At 39.1% G+C, this 25,581-nt stretch overlaps 2 protein-coding genes and 1 long non-coding RNA gene across 3 annotated transcripts; 2 read left to right on the top strand and 1 right to left on the bottom strand.

Moving 5' to 3' along the window:
• Positions 1–345: 345 nt before the first annotated feature.
• On the bottom strand, positions 346–5,132 carry LOC148329500 (uncharacterized). Its single transcript, XR_015845561.1, has 4 exons — positions 5,032–5,132; positions 1,119–1,175; positions 808–1,028; positions 346–731 (listed from the first exon to the last, which is right to left on the bottom strand). It is a non-coding gene; the product is annotated as an uncharacterized LOC148329500 (long non-coding RNA).
• Positions 4,260–14,526, top strand: LOC148329501 (14-3-3 protein beta/alpha-A-like). The gene is made up of 6 exons (XM_088306093.1): positions 4,260–4,401; positions 8,260–8,571; positions 11,260–11,383; positions 11,972–12,135; positions 12,393–12,488; positions 13,673–14,526. The coding sequence occupies exons 2-6, from the start codon at positions 8,269–8,271 to the stop codon at positions 13,706–13,708; spliced, it is 723 nt and encodes a 240-aa protein (XP_088162219.1). The 5' UTR covers positions 4,260–4,401; positions 8,260–8,268; the 3' UTR covers positions 13,709–14,526.
• A 3,753-nt stretch (positions 14,527–18,279) lies between these two features.
• LOC148329502 (polyadenylate-binding protein 1A) lies at positions 18,280–25,284 on the top strand. Its single transcript, XM_088306403.1, has 15 exons — positions 18,280–19,108; positions 19,276–19,469; positions 19,645–19,760; positions 22,017–22,156; positions 22,600–22,694; positions 22,791–22,928; positions 23,082–23,177; positions 23,293–23,565; positions 23,678–23,768; positions 23,849–23,971; positions 24,052–24,194; positions 24,339–24,423; positions 24,512–24,642; positions 24,749–24,839; positions 24,928–25,284. The coding sequence occupies exons 1-14, from the start codon at positions 18,916–18,918 to the stop codon at positions 24,836–24,838; spliced, it is 1,908 nt and encodes a 635-aa protein (XP_088162529.1). The 5' UTR covers positions 18,280–18,915; the 3' UTR covers position 24,839; positions 24,928–25,284.
• The last annotated feature ends 297 nt before the right edge of the window (positions 25,285–25,581 follow it).

A 25,581-nucleotide genomic window follows, 5' to 3' on the forward strand; every position in this document is an offset into this window, starting at 1 on the left:
AGAAAAAAATGTCACAAAAAGTATGGCAACTGAAGTAAGGATTTTGTCTAAATTTACTCACAAATTCACAAATCTGGTCCTGTTTATTCAAACACAAAACTGAAAATTGACCAAACAGGTTTATTTTACACTCTGCCATCCAATGGAAGAGCATTTAATTGTACTGTCTATCACTATACGTCACTGATGTATACACTAAAATTTCATAATTCATAAAACGGTTCATACAAATGAAGTGAAATTGGATCATTTTCTGCAACACCCCCACCTGATATTTTTCATGGCACCCTAGTTTAAAGAGATGCACTACATGTTATCCTTCTTTTCAATTTGTTTCTCTGGCATACAGGCATAATGCACACAGATGTGATATCACTAAAATAACCTAGCAAAGTTGGTGAAATAATAAATGAGTGCTCCTTAAAAATGTAGGTTGTCACTTTAGGAAGTTCAGTGTGTATACTTACATTAGTTTACAGATGGACATTCTGATATAAGATGTTTTAGTCATCATGCTGTTCTTGGGAGGTCTTGTCTCCTCCCTCACAAAGGCTATGGCGTTGGGCTGCCGCACATGCTGTTGGTTTTGACTCACTGCTCAGTTTGTGATTTCTGTGAGCACCTTGTTGTGCCTCCATCAAGGCTTTTGGGCAACCACCTAGGATGTGGTTTATTGTGCAGGAAGCTTTGCCACACTGATTGCAGGATGAATCATTCTCTCCATTCGAGATCTTCCAATTGCAGATTGCAACAGATTGGTCAGTTTGCCAAAGCTCTTTCCAGGATAGCGGTTACTGCTGTACCTACCTTACTGCTGGTCCTATTGCATCCATCGGTCCTGGGAGGAATGTCTGATCACCTTCACCTGGTGGTCCTTTCTGCGGCATCTCAGGTGCTGCATCACACGGCCCCAGGCCCTGTGCCATCTTCTATTGTTGTAATGTCCAAGACCCAAGCGTCCCCGCCATACAACACCCACAATTTCGTGTTGATACAGGCTCGTTAAGCATCCCAGCTGGACTCATTCGCTGCACAGAAGGAAAAGATCATTAACAGGGATATTGCTTCACCAAAGATGCTCCATTCAACTTGTTTTAACAAAACTAACATAAACATACTGTATTGCTCCAAACCTTCAGCCGAGCTGTTACAATCCCCTTAGATGCTGGTAAATGCTGCCAAATAAAAAAGTTTGTATTAAAGTGTGAAAAATGCAGCACAGCGTGATAGCAGGCGCCAAATGCTAAGCAAGTATGCCCTCTAGCGGATCTGTGGATAGCAGCACAATCGGCTGTCACAGCACTGAGAGTACCTACACAAAATTGATAAAGAAAGTGAGCCCAGAAATAAAAAGATAATTTAGTCACACCTTTAAAAAATTGACCAATATTCTGTACAATTCAAATTTAAGAATTGTTGAGGGCTGTACAGAGTGCAGGATCGGCCGTTACCGATCCTATTCCAATCCAATCCTTTTTGTCTCTCCAAAAGTTGGTAATAATGTGTGTAGGCATGCCACAATGCACATTTTTATGGACAATATATTCTCTGAGAAACTATGATAAATGGTAGAATTCTTGTTTTTGTTGTTTTTAATTAATGCCACTGTTATGGTAATGTTACAGGAAAAATAATTCTAGAACTTCCTTTTAAAGTGTATTTATCTTTAATTTCTTAAAATTATAGAACATTCTCAATAATAAAGCAACTTGGAAAAAATATGATTAAAAATGTCCATGGCTCTATTAAAAATGCAATTGAATAAATATTAACACAACATACATGCATGCTACTAAATACTAGTATATAATCTTTAGCGGCAGAGTAAAATGTGATGTCATCATCATCTCCGTCAACCTGCCAATATATCAGTTCAGTAAACAAGCCCAGATAACACACTAATTTCTGTCAAAATTGAAAGTACACAAGATCATCATTTCAATGCAATATTCATGCTTTTTTTTTTTTGCTGGTTACCCGTGAGATTTTTCTCATGCTAGATAAGTATCTCGGCTGAACAAAAGTTGTTTTTGAACAGATCTAATCAATGCTCAACTAAATAAATTGTATATGATACACATAGACTAGTGACCTGTACTCGCTCCATTATCCAGTAGCAGAAACAGAAAATATGACAGTAAGAGAACTGTTTTAGCGACTGTTACGCCTCTGGGCGAGTCAACCTCTATCCTCTTGATTTACTTAGTAATCAAAGTAATTTAGATGTAATTTAGATGTCAATCTCCAAGTGAGATTTACTATTAGTGTTTGACGTTCATGAAAAAGTCATTGTTTTGTGGTGAATAATGTAAAGCAATTTCTAGCTGAGACAGACATTTGTATTATTTATTTTTCAACCTATTTGGTATAGTATTTGCTAACCTTGAAGCAATTTGGTTAAATGTACAAAATATAAGTTAAACACAACTAGTGTGCTTGTTTGAAAACACCTGTTAGTATATTTCAGCCACATTGTTTATGTATGAATGGAGGTGAAAACGGTCATTTGAGTAAGCATGTAAGTAAACTAACTCACTGTCCAAGACCGTAAATATTACTTTAAATAGTTGACTGACCGACGGGACAATATTTAGAGATCCCTACATTATTGCCTGGGTACAACTGAAAAATACAGTTAACGTTAGCAAGCGGTTAGCATTAGTGTGCATAGAATATAAAAAGTAATAATTTAATAATGATTAAGTTAAAGTATTTTCAGCCACAACTAAGTCTAGCCCATATCATTTCCAGTTGGAAACTGATCATCATGATAGTACACATTATGTTAAATCTTAAATATGAGCGTTGTTTATGAAACTTATAGACACCAATATTTTCGTGCCCAGTGCAAGTTTGACATGTAATGTGGTCAAAATCTGCGCAGGGGTGGGCTGGACCAAGTTTTGGTATTTTCATTGACCCGGACAAGCAGATGCCACCAATCAAAGTGGCTCCTCTCGTTCCCTATCAATTAGGCACACAAGAGGTGCGCTGAAAGTCTTTGGCATGGCAAAGGAATAAATTGATTTGCTTGTGTCCTGTGGAAGGTCAAAGCACGCAATTTATGTTAATAAGAAACTGCAAGCAGACTTTCAGGGAGGGATGATATGAAGTGGAAGAAATAGTGAGAGCAGTAAATTAAAATCCAAATGAATTTTACTAACACTGCAGTAGACACCAGAAAACAGCAGAACAAGAAACAGAAATCAATAAAACACAGATCTACATTCTATTGGGAGCTCATTTCCTCCTTGGGAGCTGTGAGAGTTTGTTGAATAGACTGTAAAATGATAATTGATCTAATTGGCTGCCGACAAAACAATGTAATTTGTAACCAGTGACAAAGCAGATACTGACATGTTCATTCATGGAAGTTCTGCGTACCGCTGTGTACCATACTCTACACTGTTTGCTGATAAGAACAAGCCTTGAGCTCATTTTGTATTGTAATCACCGAGGTCAGTTGGCTTTACAGATGTTCGAGTGGAACAACAGGTTTTGTGAACAACTGCAATTTTCTTTCACCCTGGAGACAAATACCACTTGCTCACACCTCAAACCACAACAAACATACCATTTGAAAACTGGAGTACTTTAGACTCCGCATTTGAAGCCTGTAAGGAGATGATATACAGCTAATTATTTTTTAAGTAAATCCAACTGAGTTAACTGAGTTAAAATATTTAACTGAGTTAAAAAAAATTTAATTAATCACCTGAGTTAACGCTTTATATAAATATATATATATATATATATATATATATATATATATATATATATATATAATTAATCCAAAGAATTTTAACTCAGTTAACTCAGTTTGATTTACTTAAAAAATAATTTGCATACTTTGCAAATATTGTGCCATATTAGCTGTCTTTAGCACGACTCAGAACGAAACACTGTGTTTAAGTTACCACTGGGCCTTGCAAACCTTGCAAAAAATGTTTCGAAAATAAATGTCTGCAAAGATGCCTCCATTTAGATCGTATTCAAGAATCCAAGAAAGCTACTACTCTATGAATTAATGTATACTTCATTTTGCATCAATTACAAGATATTCAAGTAAGTATCTGTTATAAGCTTTGCAAAAAATAGTAGTTGAAAAATGTGATTAATCATGATTAATCATGGAATTTTTTGTGATTAATTAGTTAAAATATATATATATATATATATATATATATATATATATATATATATATATTCGTTTGAAACTACAAATCCCATGTTGTCTGCCACGTGGGTGCCATGGTAATGTTGACGTCATCCACCCTTGCAAGGGCAGCGCCTTTAACCAGTGGAATTGGAAGGAAACCCCGTCGACTCTTCGCGTTTACAACGCTGAGAGAATCAGCTCGAAGTTGAAAGCCGAAGCCGCTGCTATCTACCATTACACAGGTAGGAATTGACAGAAACGAATTGCAAGTGCTCCATGGCGTTAACACAGGCAATTGCTCGTTTTCGTCGTGAAACAAATACGGCGACAAATCGTCCAAGTTGTATTGACCTTGGGTTTGCGAGAGAATGCCGACAATCATCACTACAAGGAACAATGGCTAACTGCTACAATGAAACGTGTATATTTGCTGCTTTCATGTAGATCCCGAGGAAGGCGTGTCACGTCGAAACTAAGATGATATAGTGTCGCGCAACTCGACTGCATTTATTAAGCACTTTAAGACAACCACCGCTGTATGCAATGTGCTGTACGCTTTCCCTCGACTGGTGCTGTTAATTTTTGCTAATTATTTTATTGAATTCGTATTTGCTTTCGTTTTGCCATACTCTTTGAGATCCAGAACTTTGTTTTATTTGTGAGGATTCTACTTCCTCCATCTTAACAAAGTGTGCTTGTTGGCATACGACGAATGTTCGACCGACCTTTGTAACGTTGTGGCAAATGCCTTTCTTTGGCAGTAGTTAGATAAAAGGCGTATTTGGAACCTCAAACGTTGTCGGGTGTTTGTTTCAGGAAATATGCCGGTGCCATTCGGAAAACGGGTCATAACGTCTTATAAAATCGCATACTTAACTCGGTTGATTATCTCTTTTCAGAGCTTACTTTTCAGCGTGAGGTAGTTTGGGTATTTGTGGTGCAATCGTTGATCGCGCTCGAGCAGGTTAAAGCCTGATCCTAAAAGTTTTCTATTTGGCACGTAGCTCGCGCTTGTTGAGTGAGACGCAGGTATGGGTGTGGTGTGCTGTATGTATGCAAGAGAAGACTGGGGGGGGGGGTTGTGTTTGCCCTACAGCTTTGTAAGAAAGGTTATGCATCTTTGTATAAATATGCATATGGTATCCCAGTAGGTTATGCATCTTTGTATAAATATGCATATGGTATCCCAGTAAGGTATTTGTCCAAGCTCTAGGGTCAGGACCAAATAGGATGAAGAATATTAAACAAATGTCTTTTTTAAAAAAAAAAAAAAAAAAGCATAACCGTTGTTATGCTTGCCAACGGAACTAATCTAAGATTCAAGACTTGATCTCTGTTTCTTCTCCCTGGAACTGTGGTTATGTTTCTCTTGAATGTCATGATTTGTGTCTCTCGTGTATATGTGCTGGCGGTGTACTGTCTTTTTCAAGTTTTTAAAAGTTACTTTTCCGCGTTGTGTATATGAAAATGCATTTCTTTAAACCCCAAAATGTTTAACATTTCGTACTAATGTACATGCTCTTTCTACATAAATGTCAGATTATGTCAATAAAGTCATTGTCCCTTAGCAAATCAAAATTGATTAAAATCTATAATTTTGAGACTTATTGTTGTGTAGATCTCAAAACTCAATTGTCTGTGGTGCAAAATAGTGTAAATATTATTGATGAGATTTTCAATATTTAATTTAAAATGCGGTTCTAGTCAGACTTCTGTTCAGTCACACCTAAGCACTTATTTGGGTGTTTCCCGACTCTGTATTTCACTTTAGTGATTAGCCCACTTAGCGACTCGTCGTTCGCCTCCCCCGTTAAAACGCTACTTGTTAGTGGGGTAGTTTATTCTGCACCTGGTGGGGGGGATCATCCGCATCACACAGCTCGTTGGTGCAGCAGCACAAGATAGCTTGGCACCTAGCATTCAAGTGGTGCCAAAATAAATTACTTCCGGAACTATGGGCTACAGTGCGACGCTTTCATTTATTTTTGTTTAAATCAGTAAGCTGCTGGTTAGTGTGACCTGGTTCATGAGGGTGGGGCACAAGAGCCCTTGGGAAAAAAAACACAGCTTTGACGATCTTGAAACGGCATTTTTAGAAATTGAACATTTTTTAAGACCACGTTATGTTGTTAATGGTAGCAATAGTCTGTGACAACGCAGTGTGCGCTACGCTGACACTGTTTTGTGTGGGGCCTGTTGCCCCCATTTAGCGGTAGCTCCAGTGTTAGCTACTAGCAAGATCAGTCTGATGCTTTTCAAAGGCAGTTTTAATAGACGTAAATGACTCTGCATACTTTGATGTTGAAAGATTGACAGTTGCTGTTCCTCCCAATCACTTATTAACAAACCAGGCTTACGCAAGTAGGCTTATACAGAAAAATTGCAACTGTGGTTTTGATGTGACTTTGTCTCATCAAGCAACATATAATGGGTAGAGATTTGTTTAAATATGGAAAATCAACCCAGGTGGGCATCGTCAGTCCATCACTAAGTTCCCATCAGTATTTCCAGCCCACACGTATTTGGCCCAGTCCGTCCCTCGTCGACAACAGCCGATCTGGGTCGGGAAGATCATTTCCACGATGCACGCAGGCACTACATAAGCAAACAGGCAGCCGGGAAAAAAAAAATCAACAAATACACGCCCACAGGGTGGTGATTGGTGAAATATAATATATATATTTTTTTAATCAAATGGTTACATTTTAAAATGCACTGTCCTCATATTGCATTGAGCCCCGCATATCAAGATGCATGTCCTAGTTGTGATGCACACCAGATTTAAATCTGTCTGAATTGTTTTGCTGTTGCTGATTTTCTTTGAATTTAATTAACCTGAATAGTTAGAGGGTTTTGGACTTTACATGGTGTTACAAATGATGAACATATAGGATCGAAGCATAGTCCCGCTGAATTGCACTTCTTGAATTGTCATACGTCATGTATCGAATTGTCTTTTACTCATTTCAAATCACTATACAACAGTCACCAAAAAAATACTTTTTTTTCCCTTTTTTATTTTTAATGTGCTAACAATATGATCACAAACCACATTTCTCAAATTAGCCGTTCCTAATTGTGACTCTGAAATGATTAGTGGGTAAATCCCCCTCACCCTCCTTCCTCCTCTATTCAGGAATGTTGTAAACATGAGGGCCATATTTTTGTGAAACTTTGTCTCATTACATATAAGAAAAAAGAAAACATGTTTACGGTACACGCGAGCAGCCCATTTTTACAGAAAACATTTACATTTCACATCAAAATTGTCCCCTTAGCCTCTGTATTTAAATAAGTCTTCCAAATTATTTGGATCTATTCTGCAGATGCCCGTCTTAAACATTTTATTAGTGTTTCATAACCTTGATTTGACTTGACTTTCAATTTATTAATTGAGCTTTGCTCTTTTGTTTCATAACTTCAACCTTACACTACAATGCATGTTTCCGCCACTTTGAGCCCAAATCTCTGTATTTTAAAGACATGTATGTTCCAAATTGTTGTTGCTCACTTAATTCCTAATTTTATTTCAAATTTCATTGGTACAATATCTTAATAGCCTTGTAAGCACCTATTTTTGAAGGAGTTGTGTTGTAGTCACTTGAGGTATTGACGAAGACGCTAAAGATGGAGAATGTTGTTTCTCTTGTTTGCCGGTAGTGACCACGCGCATGCACATTAAAATAAAATTCAAAGCAACACATATTTTAGATTTTATCTTGACTTCATAGTCTGCGGGCCGGTCGAGACGGTGGATGTGGCCTGTGGCAATTTTCCTACTGCCAGATTTGCCATACAAGATGCCAGAATTTTGTGGTATTGTCATAATTGCTAGTGATGTGACAAACATGCAAGCTGCAACATGTTTAAGAGCAGCAGTATGGCGGCTTCTGGTGATAGTGACTTTGCGTACGTTGCTTTACCTAGTTCCACCTGAAAAGGGCAGGCAAATAAGTCCCATATGTCGTAATGATGCTAATTATTGAGACCATGCCGTTTGAAAACTGATGAGTTTGTACAATACTTGCTGTTGTATGGAGTTTGTTTCACGGGTTTAGTGATTTTTGACTCGCTCTTCCCATTTATATTTTTTTTTCCAGTGAGCCACCATGAGTGGGGAATCCAAGGAAAACCTGATCAAAAAGGCCAAACTGGCCGAGCAAGCGGAGCGGTATGACGACATGGCTGCGGCAATGAAGTCTGCAACCGAGAAGAATGAAGGAGAACTGACCAATGAGCAGCGCAACCTGCTTTCTGTGGCCTACAAGAATGTCGTTGGGGCCCGTCGTTCTTCTTGGCGTGTTCTGGCCAGCATTGCGGGGAAGGCCGAAAATGACAGAAGAAAGGAACTGGCCAAAGCGTACCAAGAGAAAATTGAGACAGAGCTCAAGGGAATCTGCCAGGATGTTCTGGTGAGCTTTATTTTGTAAATCAGATGCATTACATTTCTGTGAGGTTTCATTAAGTAGTCGTGGTTAATTCTGTACTTTTTAAACCAGAAACATTACAAAAAACAAATACCGTAGGGAGACTGGTGCTTAAAATCCTTTAAATATAAAAGTTTTTACGCCAGTGACTTCCAGAGTTTATTCTTGATTTGAAAGTGGAGGTCTTTCAAACTGCTCCTTAATTTACAAACCAGAAAAGTAGCATTATAAGTCCAATAATTTTTAAGAAGAGAAAAATGCAGTAATAATGGGGTGGTAAAAAACATCTGGACGGTCTATTTTGGGGTGTGCCGCGTTTCAAAATTAATCATTCTCATATAAATTTGTGGTAAATAGTTGTCAATATAGAAGTGTATACCCAACATATTGACACCCCGAGAGATTTGTTTGAACCTCTCGGAGTCCTTTATGAATCAATATCAGCATTTTGATACAGCTTGCTTTTCAAATGAGGTGCACTCATTTTTTAGCAATCTGTATGCCAACAAATGAATTCTGCATGACCCTCAAATAAAGTTCAATTGACCTGGTATTGTTCAGGAATAGATCATGATGATTGTCTTGCTCCTGCTGCGAACGTGAAGTCACTGTGACAGCATGTGTGGAAACCTGATCTCATCGGTTCAATCTTTTTCAGTCAACCAAAAAGAGGTCCATGTTGTCCGACGTAAGAATTTGCAGAAAAAAGGAGTGAGAGGAAAAATTTCAAACAACCTTTCAACTGGTTGTGCATTTTTATTTGTTTTTCGTTGTTACTTGGGTCCGGATGCCCGCGCAAAAAGTAAAAAAAAAAAGGCAAAGTAGAGGTTGAATTATCATCATCATTGTCATTATAATTATTTAAATTTTTTATTGGGGGGGGTTACGCCTCGAATACACTGAGCTTCTGAGCAGAATGTTAAAAAGCACTGTTTACCAAATTAATGTAGATTGGCAAATAATACAAGGATAGATACGACGTAGATGTACAGCCAGTCAGCTCACAGGATAAATTGGTCATTGGTCCATCTCGTGGCCGGGAACCCAATCATGCCATTTGATTGACCGTGGGTGTGTGCAAACCGGAGAGTTCATTCATTTCTTCAAACCGATGTGTCTTACCGCTACATGGCTGGAATCATTTTTTTTATATTTTCAATTTGTTTATTTTTTGTTTTTGGGGGGGGGGTGAATATGTTGTCAAAACAGCCAAGCCTAAAAAAATGAAGCACGAAAAGGTGAGGGATTACAGCATAGGAATAAAACCATCCAACTGAAGTAAATTAGTAATTTCAGTTTTCAGCCATTTTTAGCAATTTTTAGTGGCTTCAAGGGTGCACTCACTAATGTATCTGCAATTAGTGTCAGAGTAATTTGGAAAGTTCAAACTGTTGCTGTCATAAAAGGCCAGGGATCAAATAAAAGTATCTTACCTGTGATGGGACGTTGTGATTTTCCAGGAATGTTGTAGAGGTCATCATTAAGTCACTCACTGCTATCCCAGGGTCGAATGAATGTGCTTTTTGGCTTCTATATCTGTCAATGGCAGTGACGGAGTTAATATGATTACGAATTGTCTTCAAACTGAGAATGAGGGCTGTGTGATATGGCTTCACTGTATAAATTGAGTATTGGAACCTATTATCGTATAAACTCGTGTACAAAAATTACCATGAAGTATCAAGTTCTTTAAAAGTGAGAGTCAAATATTTCTAAGGTTAAAATAGGCAGAAAGGATCTGATTTATTCTTCTCTGCTTCCTTTCATTCAATGTTTGCATTTTCATGTAGACATGTCCGCTCAGTCTTCTATGTATTGAAATTAATATAACAAAACCCATAGTCCCTTAGCAAAGCTAAGGAAAAAGTCCCAATTAAAATATGTGGGTGTAAAACGTCTTCTCAATTGAACACAACAGTGCTTCAAGGAATTTGGGAATTCATTCCCTTTTTTTTTTTAAACAAATCTAGACTTTAGGTTGTGCATAAATTTAGTGACGTCCAGGTCAATTTGCATCGCTCACTTGAGCATTGATTGTAATCATAACAAGGATTTTCTATTTTTGAATGCTAGTAGTACTATTGAATTGCCTTATCAATTACTAGTATATAAAGATAAAAACAATTGTAGCCGACATTCAAAGGGCCATAAATGGCCCATTCAATTGGCCTGCTGATTATTCAGATGGGCCCTAATTCTGACACAATAAGTGGCTATTTGCTACATTGTTAGATGCATACGTTTACTTTTGTAGCAAATCAAACCAAGGCTTTACTGGCTAATTTTGGTACCAGGCAGACCAAAACATTGTGAAAACAAAGTCTGTAGATCAGGCCGCTAAGCTTTTCAGTCTCCTTTGTCAGGAATTTCACTTCTGCTATTGCATGTGGACCGCGGGCAACTCCAGTAGTTCCCATTGCCTCAAATACCCACTCTCCTTGCCCAAGGCTTTCACATGTTCCGTTTACAAACACAACTCCGTATACAATACTGGCGATAGCTACCTTATTTAGCTCTGAGATGCAATGCACTGTCAAATTTGGGGCAACCCTTAAGGATGAACCACCACAGCAGAGTTTTTACAAACCAAAATTGAAGAATTTGTGTTCTTAAGTGTACAAATACTTGTTATTGTAATCTTCTTTTTTTTTTTTTTTTTTTTTTGCTGCTCAGGATCTCTTGAACGTTTATCTCATTCCAAATGCCACTTTGGCAGAGAGCAAAGTCTTCTATTTGAAAATGAAAGGCGACTACCATCGCTACCAGGCCGAAGTGGCAACGGGGGACGAAAAGCAAGGTTTGTGAGGATTTATATCATTTATGCTATCTGTTGGTGTTGATCGTGTTTAAATGTTTATTTCTTACTTGCGTGGGTGTGTGGGTGTGTGTGTGTGTGTGTGTGTGTCATATTTTATGCATTTATATGTGATTCCCATGGTGAAAGTTATGTTGTGTTGAATAATGTCAGACTCTTTTTGGTGCACTCGCAGTCATTGCTGTGCTCAAGCTGGCATTGTGCACATGCGTACAGAGGTGTTTTCTGAAAAATTTTAAACAATTTAGGACTTTTTTTTTTTTTTTTAAAGAAGCAATACCATTTTATATAAGCTTTTAGGTTGAGAAACTGTTTTGTCACTTGAATGGCTCTTCTGCACCAATAGTGTTTCCACCATCACGTAAAAAAAGTCTTTCACATCAAGTGACAACAGAGATTAAAGACTAAGCTCTTCTAGTACCTCCTTTCCCTTACTAGTTTTTGTTTTTCTGCTTAAAGTATTCAGGATAACTGAATAATGCATTAGGTGGGCATACTGTATGTATTTTGGTTCTTTGATTTTTTTTTTTTTTTTTTTTATTAATGCAAGTAATCTTTATTTAACTTCAGAAATCATCAAAGACTCAGAACAAGCCTACCAAGAGGCTTTTGATACCAGCACAAACGAGATGACGCCGACAAACCCAATCCGTCTTGGTCTTGCGCTCAATTTCTCTGTGTTTTACTATGAGATCCTCAACTCTCCTGAAAAGGCCTGCAAACTGGCTAAAACTGTAAGAACTCCTGACCTAACTTTTGTTCTTTCTGTAATGTGATCCAAACATTCCCAGCAATGTTTTGAGTTGACTTGGTTATCTGTGTACTGGACAGTTAAATTGTAACTTTTTTTTTAATGCTTTGCAAACAATGCATGCATGTGTTGTATGCAAGAACAAAAAGCTGGCAGCAAGCAAGACATTGGCGTTTTACTTATGCCTGACAGAGGAAGTCAAATTCAGAGCACTTAAAACTGTGTTTTTTGATCTTGCAGGCTTTTGACGAGGCCATCGCAAAACTGGAAAATGTGAATGACGATTCATACAAAGACAGCACGCTCATCATGCAGCTACTCAGAGACAACTTAACAGTAAGTTTCTCAACTCACACCCATTTTTGATATGAATAAAAATCAAATGACAATGATAAAATGAAAACTGACATGGCCCTTATAAACGCATCCCATAATAAAAAATTACATGTATGCAATAACATTGCATGTTCACATTAGGGCAACATAATGAATCCGCATTCACTATAATGGCAGCAGCAGAAGTTGAAAACACTCATGGATCACATAATTCGCATGTAAGGTAGCATTTTGGCAACTTGGGGTGAAACGAGTCCTCAAATTAATGATTAAGGATATTTATTTTCGGTCTCTTGTCCTGACGCCGTCATTCAGTCAGATGTCAAGGAAGCTGCAAACATGCGCAACGAACACGTTGCCTCCATAAGGGTTGAATTCCAAAAGTTTTCCAAGTTAATACATTGAGTCTTTGATGCCAATATTGATGGCCTTAGTAGATTTTTACTTTGAAGTTGGCCTGCGCGGTGGCCTAATGGCTAACTTCACTTTTGTTTTCAAAGTTTCTGCTTGCCTTAATCGCAGTTTCAATTGACCTTATATAGTTGCCAACGACAACGAAATCTTATTCAATGGCTAATTTAAGACGCTAACAAAACGCTAGTTAATTACGCTGTCATTGTATGACACAGCGCAAGTGTCATACAATGGTTATGTGGGTAATGTGATCCGTTTTCCGACATCCAGTTAAAAGGCGAATAAATGACGACAAGAGTTCTTTTTTTTTTTTTTTATATATAAATGACTGACAAAACCGTGCCTTCTTGGTCAACTGGCTCCTCTCTATTTGCAACCACGTCGTCAGTGTTGACGGTGGCAAATTGGCTAACTAACAACAAAAATATTTAAACTTTAAAAAAAAAAGGCAAATTTACTGGCACAAGCATAAGTGGATGAAAGTTTACTCATGTGGTCTCAAATTTCAGGGGCAAAATGTTACCATTTTAGGGGTAGTCTCACCTACCCTCAGGGTCAAAGCTGAGTTAGTGTGTCTGAAATGTGAAAAAATATGTGTACATTTACAGCTGAGGATGGATTGCCTTTTGCTGCTAGCCAGTTTACATTGCACTCACTTGGTCCCTCACATCGGAGGTGAACCCATGGAAAGGGGGACCTTTAAATAGATAAACATGAATGTTGTGTCTCTACCTTCTCCACTCATCCATTCTCTGCACTTCTTTTCTCAGTTGTGGAATTCTGACAGCCAGGGTGAGGACGTATAGAAACCCAGAGATCAAGCAAAACCCATTTGTCCCTTCTGTAAACCTGCCATCACCCTGACTCGTCTGCAGCAGGACCATAAACACTGAGACCACCATAACATTGTTGTTGACCTGCTCTCTTCGAAATGACTTTTTTTCCCTCAACTCTATTACAACTCATATCAATCCTATGGGTTTACATATTTTATTTTGTCGAAATGATGCTGGGATTGGGTACAGTTGGAATTTAATAGGTGCTTACGTTGTTGGCTGCTAATCTGACTACTTTTTTTGCCTAAGGGATGTCGGTTTTATACTATTAGGGTGGTGGGTCGGATAGCGGGTTTTCAACCCTTAAAAGTAAGAAAGCAGTTTATACTCTACGTTTTTCCTCATTCATGTTACTGGTTTTGGTTTGCTTATCTTGTGGTAAAGGTGACTATAACAATAATCTCCTCACAAGTGAGGAGACATTGGCTGTTGAATCTGAAACGGGAATGAAAGCAGACTACAAAACTCACAGGTTACATTCCATCACTATCAAATGTGTGAACTTTACACTATTTGAATTTATGTTCTATTTTGGGTGTTGTGATCTACCTTTTTATATTTCAGTATAGAAGTGTGGACACTGCCTTTTTACTGGTTTCTTTTTGGCATAGAAAAACATTACTTTTTTCTCCCTTTTGTCTATCAGTAAGACAATTTGTGGGGATGTGAGAATTTTTGACAGGTTAGCTGCCTTTGTTCGCTTGATTTGGTATCGCTAAAGCAATCCTTTTTTATTTGGAGGGGTGATGTGTAATTAAAATAAAGAATAAATATAATTAAAATTTTAACTTGTCCCGTTTCAAAGGTTGACTGTGCACAGTATTCTCTCCACAGGAATAATTTATTGAATGCAAATCAACAGAGGCGTTTCAACTCTACTTTTCATTTAGTTCAATGTTATTTGTAGACTGAGTGTTTTATCACTAACATCAGTATTGTCGTGTAAAATGTTGACCACTCTGCTTCATTGGTCAAAGAATGTGCGGTACCCAACATGCAGATTCAACAAAATCTGCAGCATAGGTTTAAAGCAAACACACCTGTACAAACATGTGCCAAGATAACAAAAAGAATTTAGAACTTGTGTGAGAGCATCTTTTTCAAATGGGGAAAAATATTGTGCTTGTTTTTGTAAAAACAAATCAAATTTGTCTTAAAGTCCCTGTAAAGTGAAAATGTCTTGAAAATTTGATACATTTTAACACAACCAAGATTTGAATTAAAAAAAATAGCTCTGGATACAAAATGACTTTTCAAAGTAATTAAAAATGCCTTTATCTCTGCTCGCAAGGCAGGTGTGTCCACCGATTGCGGGGTGGCCACCGGGAATGACGGGGAAAATATTTGATATTCTGAACAGGCAATATATTTCTGGGCCACTCCTGGCCTTTGGCTGCTCAACTTTATATGCACTTGAATCTTTCCTTAATTGATGACACTGGTAAGATGCAATACAATGAATTTTGTTCCAGTTCATTATGTCCTACTTAGTGTAGATTCCTAACAAAATAAAATCAATTATATATATTTGTTTGAAGCCTGAAATGCGGCAAAAGGTCAAGAAGTTGAAAGGGGCCGAGTACTTTGGAAAGCCATTGCAGGTTTTAGCAGACGAGTGATGTCATGTATGCTGTGATCATGTCTGATTAACTGATGAAAGAAGACTTCAAATCACTCTTCTGTGACCCTTCAAACAACAAAGTGCATGTAGGAATGGAGAAAAAGATTGGGTTGTTTGTGTTGCTGTTAATGTTTTATCTCATGTTCTACAACAATATATGCAGATTGACCCTACGTGAGGGCATTTTCCTTTAAGGTAAATAGAAAGTAATGTACCTTTCAGGCGTACAGTTAGGCGCGCACTTATGGACTGTCAAAACAGCTTGTATGGGAGCTTCGCTCTTTCTCCACTTCGATTCTCACGCATGCGCAGAGGAGAGGCAAATGCACTAGGCTGCCACTTTATCATGTTCAGTCCTATTGGCGGCGCGAGAAGCATTGCCACATGAAATATGGCGGACGAGCTGACGTAGCGCAGCAACTGGTCAACCCAACTCGGCGTTCACAGTTGAGTGCTGGGTCCTGTGCGTTTTGGGGGAAAAAACAGTTACAAGCAAGAACGTGGACAAATACAGTCCTGCGGACTGAGAACAATCCCTTACCCTTGGATTTGAAAAGTGACCTTATTCTTCATTCATCAGTCTTAAATGTTTTGAGCCCTAATTATCTTTGATGAATATTTTAAATACAAATACCCTCTTGCACTCTCTCTATAATCAATATCCCCTAAAGTGTGAATATCTGACAAGCATTTTTTTGTGTCCTTGAGAGAATGGAACTCTGCCTTTCCACCTTCTCATGTAGTCAAACATAAACAGCTAATAAGTGTATATCATCATGTAAGTGTAAATGTCTGCAGATGAAAACATTCAAAGAAACTGCAGCACGCACATCTCAGTCACTCCCAGCTGACTGCAACAAGTAACAAACAAAAAACATTGCCATAGGACAAAAATATATAGCAAGTTGACCAGATAAGAAAAGGGTACAAGGGCCACTGGGTAAGGACATCATAACTTCTGTTTTAAGAAATTCAAGACGTTCACTGAGATCAAGGCTTTGAGTTTCTCTAGACAGGACAAAAGTAGTCTCAGTGTGAAAGTATATTTTTTGCTCAGCTAAACATAGATCCCACTGTCATCCACATAACAGTGGAGGGAAATTTTTCTATTGGATGGGACCTAGGGGTAGCAAAAACAATGAAAATAGCAAGGGCCCCAAAATAGAACCCTGTAGAACGCCAAATGAAAAATAATTGAAATTGACTCACAGCAACATAGGGTAACACAAAAATTCTTGCCAAATAGGATCTAAACCACTCTAGAGCGCTAACACTTATGCCCCCCTGGTGCTGTAATCAACCCAGAAGAATACTGTGCTCTAACGTATCCAATGCTGCAGTTCGAACCTACAAATCAAGACACACACAGTCTCCAGAGTCATTTGCCAGGAGTATATCATTAAAAACTCTTAACAAGGCTGACTCTGCACTGTGCATAGATGGGCATTTTACGCAATTTTGCCAGTCCGTCCGCGACTTGGGCACCCTTCCATCATCGTCCTTATTAGAAAAATAATCGTTTTGCGTACCCATCGGTCCTTGTCCTTTTAAAGCACTTACTTCCTTGCATTTCACCAGTCCGCCCCCGCCCTCTCTCCACCCATTAAAAAAAAAAAAAAACTAAACATCCGTGCATGACAAGAGGCTAACGGCAGAGGTTTCATAATACATAAAGCTCATTAGCTGGCAAATTTCCTATTCATATCCACCAACCGGACAATGATCAACGATGATGCCGAACACAGATATCTTTATACAGCGTACCGGAACTTTTCTCAGACTCTTGCTGTCACACAAGGCAAATTCGCACAGGAGCTTGGCCTGGGGTCGCACTGTAGAGATGGCTGTATTTATTGCACTTCATCCTTTTGGTCAAATAAAACGTAACTCTATTTTGGCTCTCAATCGCTTCTTCTAAGAGCAGTGTGAGCAGTCTATTGCTATGTGTTTTTGAGTCTTTTTCTCTCTCTCTCCCTCTCTTTTGGCTGAATTCTCAGTTGAAGGGCCAGAAGAGCATCACATTATTTCATTCTGCTTTGAGTACAAATATTTTAATGTTGATTCAGTTAGGGACAATTACAGGGAGGGATGAAAACCCACTTACGTCCTTGCTTAGGCCATCCTTTAAAAGAATTAATAAAATTCTCGTCCACCATCCCCAAAATTGGTGTCTCTCCGGACGGAATGGCCATCTCCGGTGCCATGCGTCATCTTGAAACCTGACTGGAAAACCCCCTTGACATGATGTTCTTCCAAGAACAATTTTACCTGTGTACACACCACTTTTTCCAGAATTTTAGAAATAAAAGGCACGCTGGAAATGGATCTAAAGTTTGACAGTACACCTTGATCAAGGCCTGATATCTAGCCCTCTGTCTTACTTTTGGCCGCGTATTTTTCAATGGAGCCACAGAATCCAATATAATACGGCAAGATGAGTGGAACCAACAGCTGGGTTCCACTGTGTTTGAAAAGACATCACTAAACTGATCAAAGGCATCAGAACTTCCTAGCAGTGAGGGGGTTAGAAATCCGATGGCTACACTCATTGAAAGTAGATTTTACAGCAGCAGATGAATACACTACATCAAAGTGCACCGTCATACGATCATAAATCACATTGTCCAACACTTTCAAATTCGAAACCGGTAGACCAAACGCAAGGATAATAAGTCTAGTCTGATCTTGTGTGTGAATGAGGCGAGACGTTCACTGCACTAAATTGAAACAGTCAATGAGCCTTACAAAGTCCTTTGCCGATGGTTTGTTAGGGCAGCACAATTCTCAGCGCATATTATCGGTAGAAAAAAGCAATTGGGTGGGGCTGAGTTTGAAGTGGAATGCGTGAGCAGCTGAAAATGATGAAAGACAATCTAAGATCTCGCGAGATGTGTGACGTCATAATTAGTGTCGCCCGCCCCGAGGTTTGGACTAGTATCGGGAAACAACCTCTACCGACCTTCCTTTCATTCCTGTAATCCGTCTGCGTTGGGTGTGCTCCGTAGCTAGCCACGGCACACATTTTATTATTATGAAACAAACCAAAAGCTAGAGCGCACACGCAGACATATTTTTATAAGAAAAAAAATCGGTGAAGCAGGATTTCATTTGCCAACTAAAGCAACGCGAAGAGCAAGAAGAACCTTAGACGGACGCTGGCGAGCTAACGTGTATATAACCGCCATTATTGAAAGCGTGCGTGGTGATTCAGTCGCTGTCTACCACGTTTATAGAAACGCTATTAGTCGTTCTTGTTGATTGAAACAAAATAGCTCCGCGAGTTTACGGACCATTTCGTTCTGCCTGTGAACGACACGCGAGCAGATTAGTCCCACGAGCCGCATCGTTTAGGCCACGCTCCGATAGCTTGCTAACCAGGCTAACTAGCCCACGTTGCCACCTTTGGGGGGTAACGTACGGAAGAACTCGCCTGGGCGCCCAGTCGTTTAACACGGGACAAAGAAGAAAACCGCTTCACATTGAAGACGGGCCAATTTCGACCTTTAATAGAGCGTCATTTGCCATTACGTGTCGTGTCTGAGCACGCGCCGTCGTCATGAACCCCAGCGCTCCTAGCTATCCCATGGCCTCCCTCTATGTGGGGGACCTGCATCCAGACGTAACCGAGGCCATGCTCTACGAGAAATTCAGCCCGGCCGGGCCTATCTTGTCTATCAGAGTGTGCCGGGACATGATCACCCGTCGATCCCTCGGTTACGCCTATGTCAACTTCCAGCAGCCCGCTGACGGTGAGTTTTGATGTTTGTCGAGTGAGTTCTGCTTGACTCCATTTTGAACTGTATGCTTGCTAAACACGAATGTGTTTGAATCATGTTCGCTACTGGTTAAAGGGACGCTTGATCATTACGAATATTCCACATTCGTTGAATTGACTGTACGCGTCAAATCTTTTCAGCCGAGAGAGCCCTGGACACCATGAATTTTGACGTGATCAAAGGCAGACCACTTCGTATCATGTGGTCTCAACGAGATCCCTCGCTGAGAAAGAGCGGAGTGGGCAACATTTTCATCAAGAACCTCGACAAGTCAATAGATAATAAGGCCCTCTATGATACCTTTTCAGCCTTTGGAAATATCTTGTCCTGTAAGGTAGGCATAACCGCGTTTGTCTTGTGCACATGTTTGTTCTGTGGTTGAATGTTTTGCATACTCACCATTACTTTGCATGACATAGTCCACAGTCGTGTTTCATTTTATGTCAAATGTATTTGCAATGCATGGTGTTTGTGATTGTTACTGAAGTGCTCAATGTTCCCTCTCCAAGGTGGTTTGTGATGAAAATGGCTCAAAGGGTTACGGCTTTGTGCACTTTGAGACCCACGAGGCTGCTGAGCGGGCCATTGAGAAAATGAATGGCATGTTACTCAATGACAGAAAAGTGTAAGTGGGATTATGATTTACATATGGATTGAAGTGTTTTACTAATCTTTTAATATGAATGACAGTCAATGAAATTACAGTATGTGAGTGTGTTTGATTAACAAGATGTAATGAAATGTATCTTGTTTGTATGTGTCATGACTTAAAATTGTTTGCTATAAAGCAAAAAATGCAGTTTAAAAAAACTTTTATAAGTACATATCTTGGTTATCTTTATCTTAACTGATGCAAATTTAGTTACCAGCTGTTGTTTTTATTTATGAACTTAACTATCTATAAACCTTTGTGTATGAAATGAACTGGCAACAGATGAAAGTAATGAACAAAATTCCAGTAATTGTTTTGTCACTAGATCTACAAACAATTATTTTGGTAGTTGACTAATCACCAACAATATTGATGATTAGTCGACTAATCGTATATATATATATATATATATATATCGTGGCGCACCAATAAGCAGCTACTCTTAGAAAACCATAATTAGTTTACAGCGTGAATTCTTTAAAGCTACATAGAAATTAATAAGATGATGCCAAATTTAACTTTGATTAAATGTTGCAGCTTGTACCAGCATTTGAGATGCTTATAAATGATGGTGCCGTTTAAAATGACGGCAATACTATGGCCTTAAAATTTTTAGTAATGCAGAGTTGCACAAAACACGAAGTCTTATTTCAAATGTCAGAAGTCATGAATCCAGAGGACAGTAGTAAATTAGGAAAATGGACCGTGCTAAAGAAAACTAAAATACACTCTTGTATTGGTATTTTATTTAACCTTTATCCAAAACATTTAGCCTTTTGTCACGCGTATGCATGATTTAATTGTTTTAAATTGATTTTCAAAATTAGTTACCTGGGTGCATACAAAAATTCTCATGTGAATAATATTAGGAGGAATGTACTTTTTTTGCAGCATAAAGTAGTATATTGCAATGAACTCAATTATGCGTTTTTTTTTTGACGGCAATGAGGGCTTGTGGCAAATATTTTGTTACTTTGAGTAATGGTATTTCCCAGTTCATAAACAACAACAACAGACTGTTTTGATTGTTAATAAATGTGAGTTAACTGGCTGATGCCTCCTTAATCCATAGTAGGCGCAACAATATGTTGCGTACCATAACGGACATTGGTTAGTGTGAATCTTAAAGTTACACCAAACAACTCACCTTGCCCTCTGTTTGGTAACTACAGCTAGCTTCCCAGTGTTACTGAATGTGTCGGTATTGGTGAGAAAAGGCATCAGCCATAACCAGCTTCCTTTAGAGATCTCGAGAAATCCCTTCGTACTGCCATGAATGGGAGGTTTGCATCTCAAGTATTAGTGGATGAAATGTGCCATAACTTTTGTACTCTGTTGTGAACACCAGGAAGCCATGACATTCCTTACCCACAACGCTTCTCTGTATGTCGCGGTTGAGCTCGATTAAAATTATGGCCCATGTACGCCCTAGACAGGCAAACAGCCACCGAGTTAAAGTACTACACTAGGCTTTTTCAAGAGAAAAGCAATGCGCTGAATGAATGAATATAAAAATAAATGACTCTGATTGCTTAACTTAATTGTCGACAATTTGGATTGTTGTCCTGATTAGTTAAATAATCTTGGCGGCTCTTTTTGTCACTATTGAAGTCCTTTTCAGGTTGTACTAGTTCAATGTGAAAAAGTTGCGTGACAACACAAAATGACTACACCATCCCCATATTTGGAAGTGCTGAATGCAGCAGGCTGTCAGAAAGTAAAAATAAAGATTTTGCCACTTGTTTCACTGCACCTCGACAAGATGTCTTTAATTCTTTCAAAAGAAAGCCCTGATTTTTATGTGTGAATCAAACATTTTCTCCAATTTGAGGCACCCTTGCCCTCACGGCAGAAATCCTCTTGTCATGCTGGACAGCGATGCTTAATTTTGTGGTCCCCACCCGACACCACAGACGCAGTGAATGAGTTTGATGACTGTGCCGCATTCTGCTAAATGCAGTGTGAAAAGGGCTTGCACAAATATATGAAATTGCCAATCATATGTTGACCTACATCAAATTAGTTGACTCGTTTGTTAAACAGATTAAAACAATATCAATGGTCCCTGTAGCATTGACATATTTTACGGCAACCCTCTGTGGTAAAATCTAGAACACCTCAGATCTACTGGGAGGAAAATAAGAAAATGTCATTTTAACTATAAATTTCTGTCGAACTGTAATCCAGAGATCATATGATTGGCTAATTTTCTCTGTTTCTGGCCAATAGATTTGTTGGACGCTTCAAGTCGCGTAAAGAGAGGGAAGCAGAGCTTGGAGCCCGCGCAAGAGAATTCACCAATGTTTATATTAAGAATTTTGGAGAGGATATGGATGATGAAAAACTCAAGGAATTGTTTGGAAAATATGGTAAGTACTGAATACAACATTCAATCTTGTCAAATAAGATTCCACCCAAAATGACTTGCTTGTAGGTTGGCTGAGGATTCTCTTAAATGCAGCTTAACTTTTTTTTGCGTCCGATAGAGAGATGCCTACCATACTTGGTTTGGGGCGTGCCTCTATCTTAGTGGCTAAATTGTTGTGTGTACACCAACACCCCAGTTTAGTTTTGTCCTATCTACTAGGTGCCTGAACTGATAAAGCCTGCTTGGATAAGAGTCAAAATGTCAGTTACAACACAAAAAGAAGGGTTCAGTTGTAATTGATTCAATTGCCTGAAAATGAAAGGACATGGATGAATAAGAATTTTTGCAGGCATATTTTAGCAAATGTGTTTCATACCTCATTTGGTCAGTGGTTTTCTTTTCTTTTTATTTTTTTAATTAATTTTTAAAATTTGTTTTCTTTAGGGCCAGCACTCAGTATCCGTGTTATGACAGATGAAAGTGGCAAATCAAAAGGATTTGGCTTTGTCAGCTTTGAGAGACACGAAGATGCGCAAAAGGTAGGTTGGGATAAATTGCTCTTGACATGGGTGACATTTTCCAATGTTTAATGTCATAGTGAGCAATTTTATTAATTGTACATTATCTCTTTGTAGGCTGTGGATGATATGAATGGGAAAGAACTGAATGGCAGACAAGTTTATGTGGGCCGTGCTCAGAAAAAGGGTGAGCGCCAGAATGAGCTCAAGCGCAAATTTGAGCAGATGAAACAGGATCGCATGACCAGATACCAGGTTTGTTTCAAAGGAAAATACTGCTCTTGGGGTTTCTTTGCTTCCTTCGAACTTGGAACTGTTGTATGTCTGAAATGTTGGAAATACTACGCCATATGAAGTAAAATTCAAATTTCAGACTCAAAACCATCTTGCGATTACCTTGTTTTCCAGGGTGTCAACCTGTATGTGAAAAACTTGGATGATGGCCTTGATGATGAGCGGCTACGCAAGGAATTCTCTCCATTTGGAACAATCACAAGTGCTAAAGTAAGAATTGGTCACCACACCCCTCACTTCCCTCCCATTTCTTCAAATCGAACAACTCTTTTTGAATTGAAGTTAATGGTTTAGCAGCATTTAACTTGTATTTAATCCTCCCCAGGTTATGATGGAGGGTGGCCGCAGCAAAGGCTTTGGCTTTGTGTGCTTTTCTTCTCCTGAAGAGGCTACCAAAGCTGTGACAGAGATGAATGGGCGTATAGTTGCCACTAAACCATTGTATGTGGCCCTGGCTCAACGCAAAGAAGAGCGTCAGGCCCATCTAACCAATCAGTACATGCAGAGGATGGCCACTGTCCGTGCTGTGCCCAACCCAGTTCTCAACCCTTACCAACCAGCTCCACCTTCCGGCTACTTTATGGCAACTATACCTCAGGTGAGTCACGCGTTTTGGGCTACTGATTGTTGTTGTGTGGCGGATTTTCTCTTAATAGTTTGAACTGACCTGTCTGTAAATGAGATGATCATGTAGCGGCGTTTGTTCGTAGGCCCAAAACCGTGCTGCATATTACTCTGCCAACCAGCTGGCGCAGCTGCGTCCCAGCCCTCGATGGGCCACCCAGGCAGTGCGTCCACAGCGTAAGTAAACATTTGCATTGTTGATTTATATATTTTTAGTGGCGGTGATGAGATCTAAAAATGGCTTATTCTTTCTCCAGACTTCCAGAACATGCCCAATGCGATGCGGCCTTCAGCTCCTAGGCCCCAGACTTTCGGCACCATCCGTCCCACTGCCACCACCAACACACAGGTCCCGCGCATGATGGCCTCTCAACGCATGCGTGAGTATAACTAGTGTCTTTGCTTTAGTTTTTGACTTTATGATTGTAACATTAAGAGGTTGTTGCTTTGCTCTCCACAGCCACCCAGGCCCTCAGCCAGCGCCCTGCCAGTGCTTCGGCCACTGCTGCGCCAGTGCGTGCAATGCCACACTACAAATATGCCGCCGGAGTCCGCAATCCTCAGCAGCACATGGCCTCCCAGCCACAAGTCACCATGCAGCAGGTTCATAGTATATTTTTTTTCAGCGCGAGACTTTATTTAAAATGTTTTATTTGTTTTGCTGTGTGACTTGAAAAGATGAATTAATGTACTAAATAGACATTGAAAAGGGTCATGGTTGGTGACATGTTTATTTTTATTTTTTAGCCTGCTGTCCACGTCCAAGGACAGGAGCCTCTGACTGCCTCCATGCTGGCTGCTGCGCCTCCTCAGGAACAGAAGCAGATGCTGGGTCAGTATTTTACTTACTCATCCAGAAACAAATAAATATACCCAGTACAATTGCATTTTAATAAAGAATGCACTTTCTGTTCCCTCAGGTGAGCGACTGTTCCCCCTTATTCAGAATATGCACCCCAGTCTGGCAGGCAAGATCACTGGCATGCTCCTGGAGATTGACAATTCTGAGCTTCTTCACATGCTTGAATCGCCTGAATCCCTGCGCTCAAAGGTAAAATATTGGCTTAAATTCAACACTGAGTACAAACTTAATTACAGACATTTTCCATTTAGTTCATTCTTGCGCAGCGGTTCATTAGGCATTGTTTTGATTTTAGGTGGATGAGGCTGTTGCCGTGCTCCAGGCCCACCAGGCAAAAGAGGCTGCTCAGAAGTCCACCACTCCTGCAGGTGTTCCCAGTGTCTAAGGTGTGTAATGAGTTGGTTCTGGTGTGACCACAATGCCCAAGAGCTGTATTAAAATGAGCTTGTGAAAATTTCTTATTCTTCTTTACAGATTGCGCATTTTGAAACCTGCTTCACCGATGGAAAAAGAGAAAAAAAATTAAACATTGAAAAACCTAAAACACTGAAAACATTGCAAAATGATAAATTTTTTCTTAAAAAAAAAAAAGAAAACCATTTACTCTGCCAGGTCTAGGAATGGTTTGACTAGACCTTGATCATATACAAAAAAAAATTGAAAAAAAAAGCAAAATAGGTAAAATTGAATTAAATTTGAATGCATTCCTCTGTTTTATGTCATTTTACTGTGTCAATGCTCAGAATATCAGCCATGGTATGGGATGGAGGTACCAGAGCATTTTTGAAAGTTTATAGTTAACTACTGGCTAATAAATTCTCATTCAAATTGTGTCTTGAGTTTTTTTTTTTGTTCAAATTGAAATGCTCATATTTTCACACCATGTGTTTAGGCTAAGTTTAAACATCTATGAGAATGGAATGTAAAGTATCACAGTATATGCAAACATTCTGTACTGTTTGATCACTGGCGATGGTGAAATCATGCTTCAGGATGCGCTGAGTTTAAAAAAATAAACTGTCACAGTGACATGATAATTTGCGATTTGAAAACCATGTCCAGTTTTGGTTTCATGTTTTCTTTTTGGTGTTTAGTTTTTTTATGATGAAGTTTGCAGCGATGTAGAAT

This window comes from Idiotropiscis lumnitzeri, chromosome 10 (assembly GCF_059441095.1).
Source record: "Idiotropiscis lumnitzeri isolate Australia: NSW breed Sydney's pygmy pipehorse chromosome 10, RoL_Ilum_1.0, whole genome shotgun sequence".
NCBI classification, from domain to species: Eukaryota; Metazoa; Chordata; class Actinopteri; order Syngnathiformes; family Syngnathidae; genus Idiotropiscis; species Idiotropiscis lumnitzeri.

What these genes read in the sequence shown, in the direction of transcription:
- LOC148329501 (XM_088306093.1), top strand. Translation starts at nt 8,269, where the DNA reads ATGAGTGGGGAATCCAAGGAAAACCTGATCAAAAAGGCCAAACTGGCC. An exon ending in GAATCTGCCAGGATGTTCTG is followed by an intron (nt 8,572 to 11,259) that starts GTGAGCTTTATT and finishes TTTGCTGCTCAG; the next exon opens with GATCTCTTGAACGTTTATCT. An exon ending in TACTCAGAGACAACTTAACA is followed by an intron (nt 12,489 to 13,672) that starts GTAAGTTTCTCA and finishes TTCTTTTCTCAG; the next exon opens with TTGTGGAATTCTGACAGCCA.
- LOC148329502 (XM_088306403.1), top strand. Translation starts at nt 18,916, where the DNA reads ATGAACCCCAGCGCTCCTAGCTATCCCATGGCCTCCCTCTATGTGGGG. An exon ending in CCAGGCAGTGCGTCCACAGC is followed by an intron (nt 23,769 to 23,848) that starts GTAAGTAAACAT and finishes TTCTTTCTCCAG; the next exon opens with ACTTCCAGAACATGCCCAAT. An exon ending in GATGGCCTCTCAACGCATGC is followed by an intron (nt 23,972 to 24,051) that starts GTGAGTATAACT and finishes TGCTCTCCACAG; the next exon opens with CCACCCAGGCCCTCAGCCAG.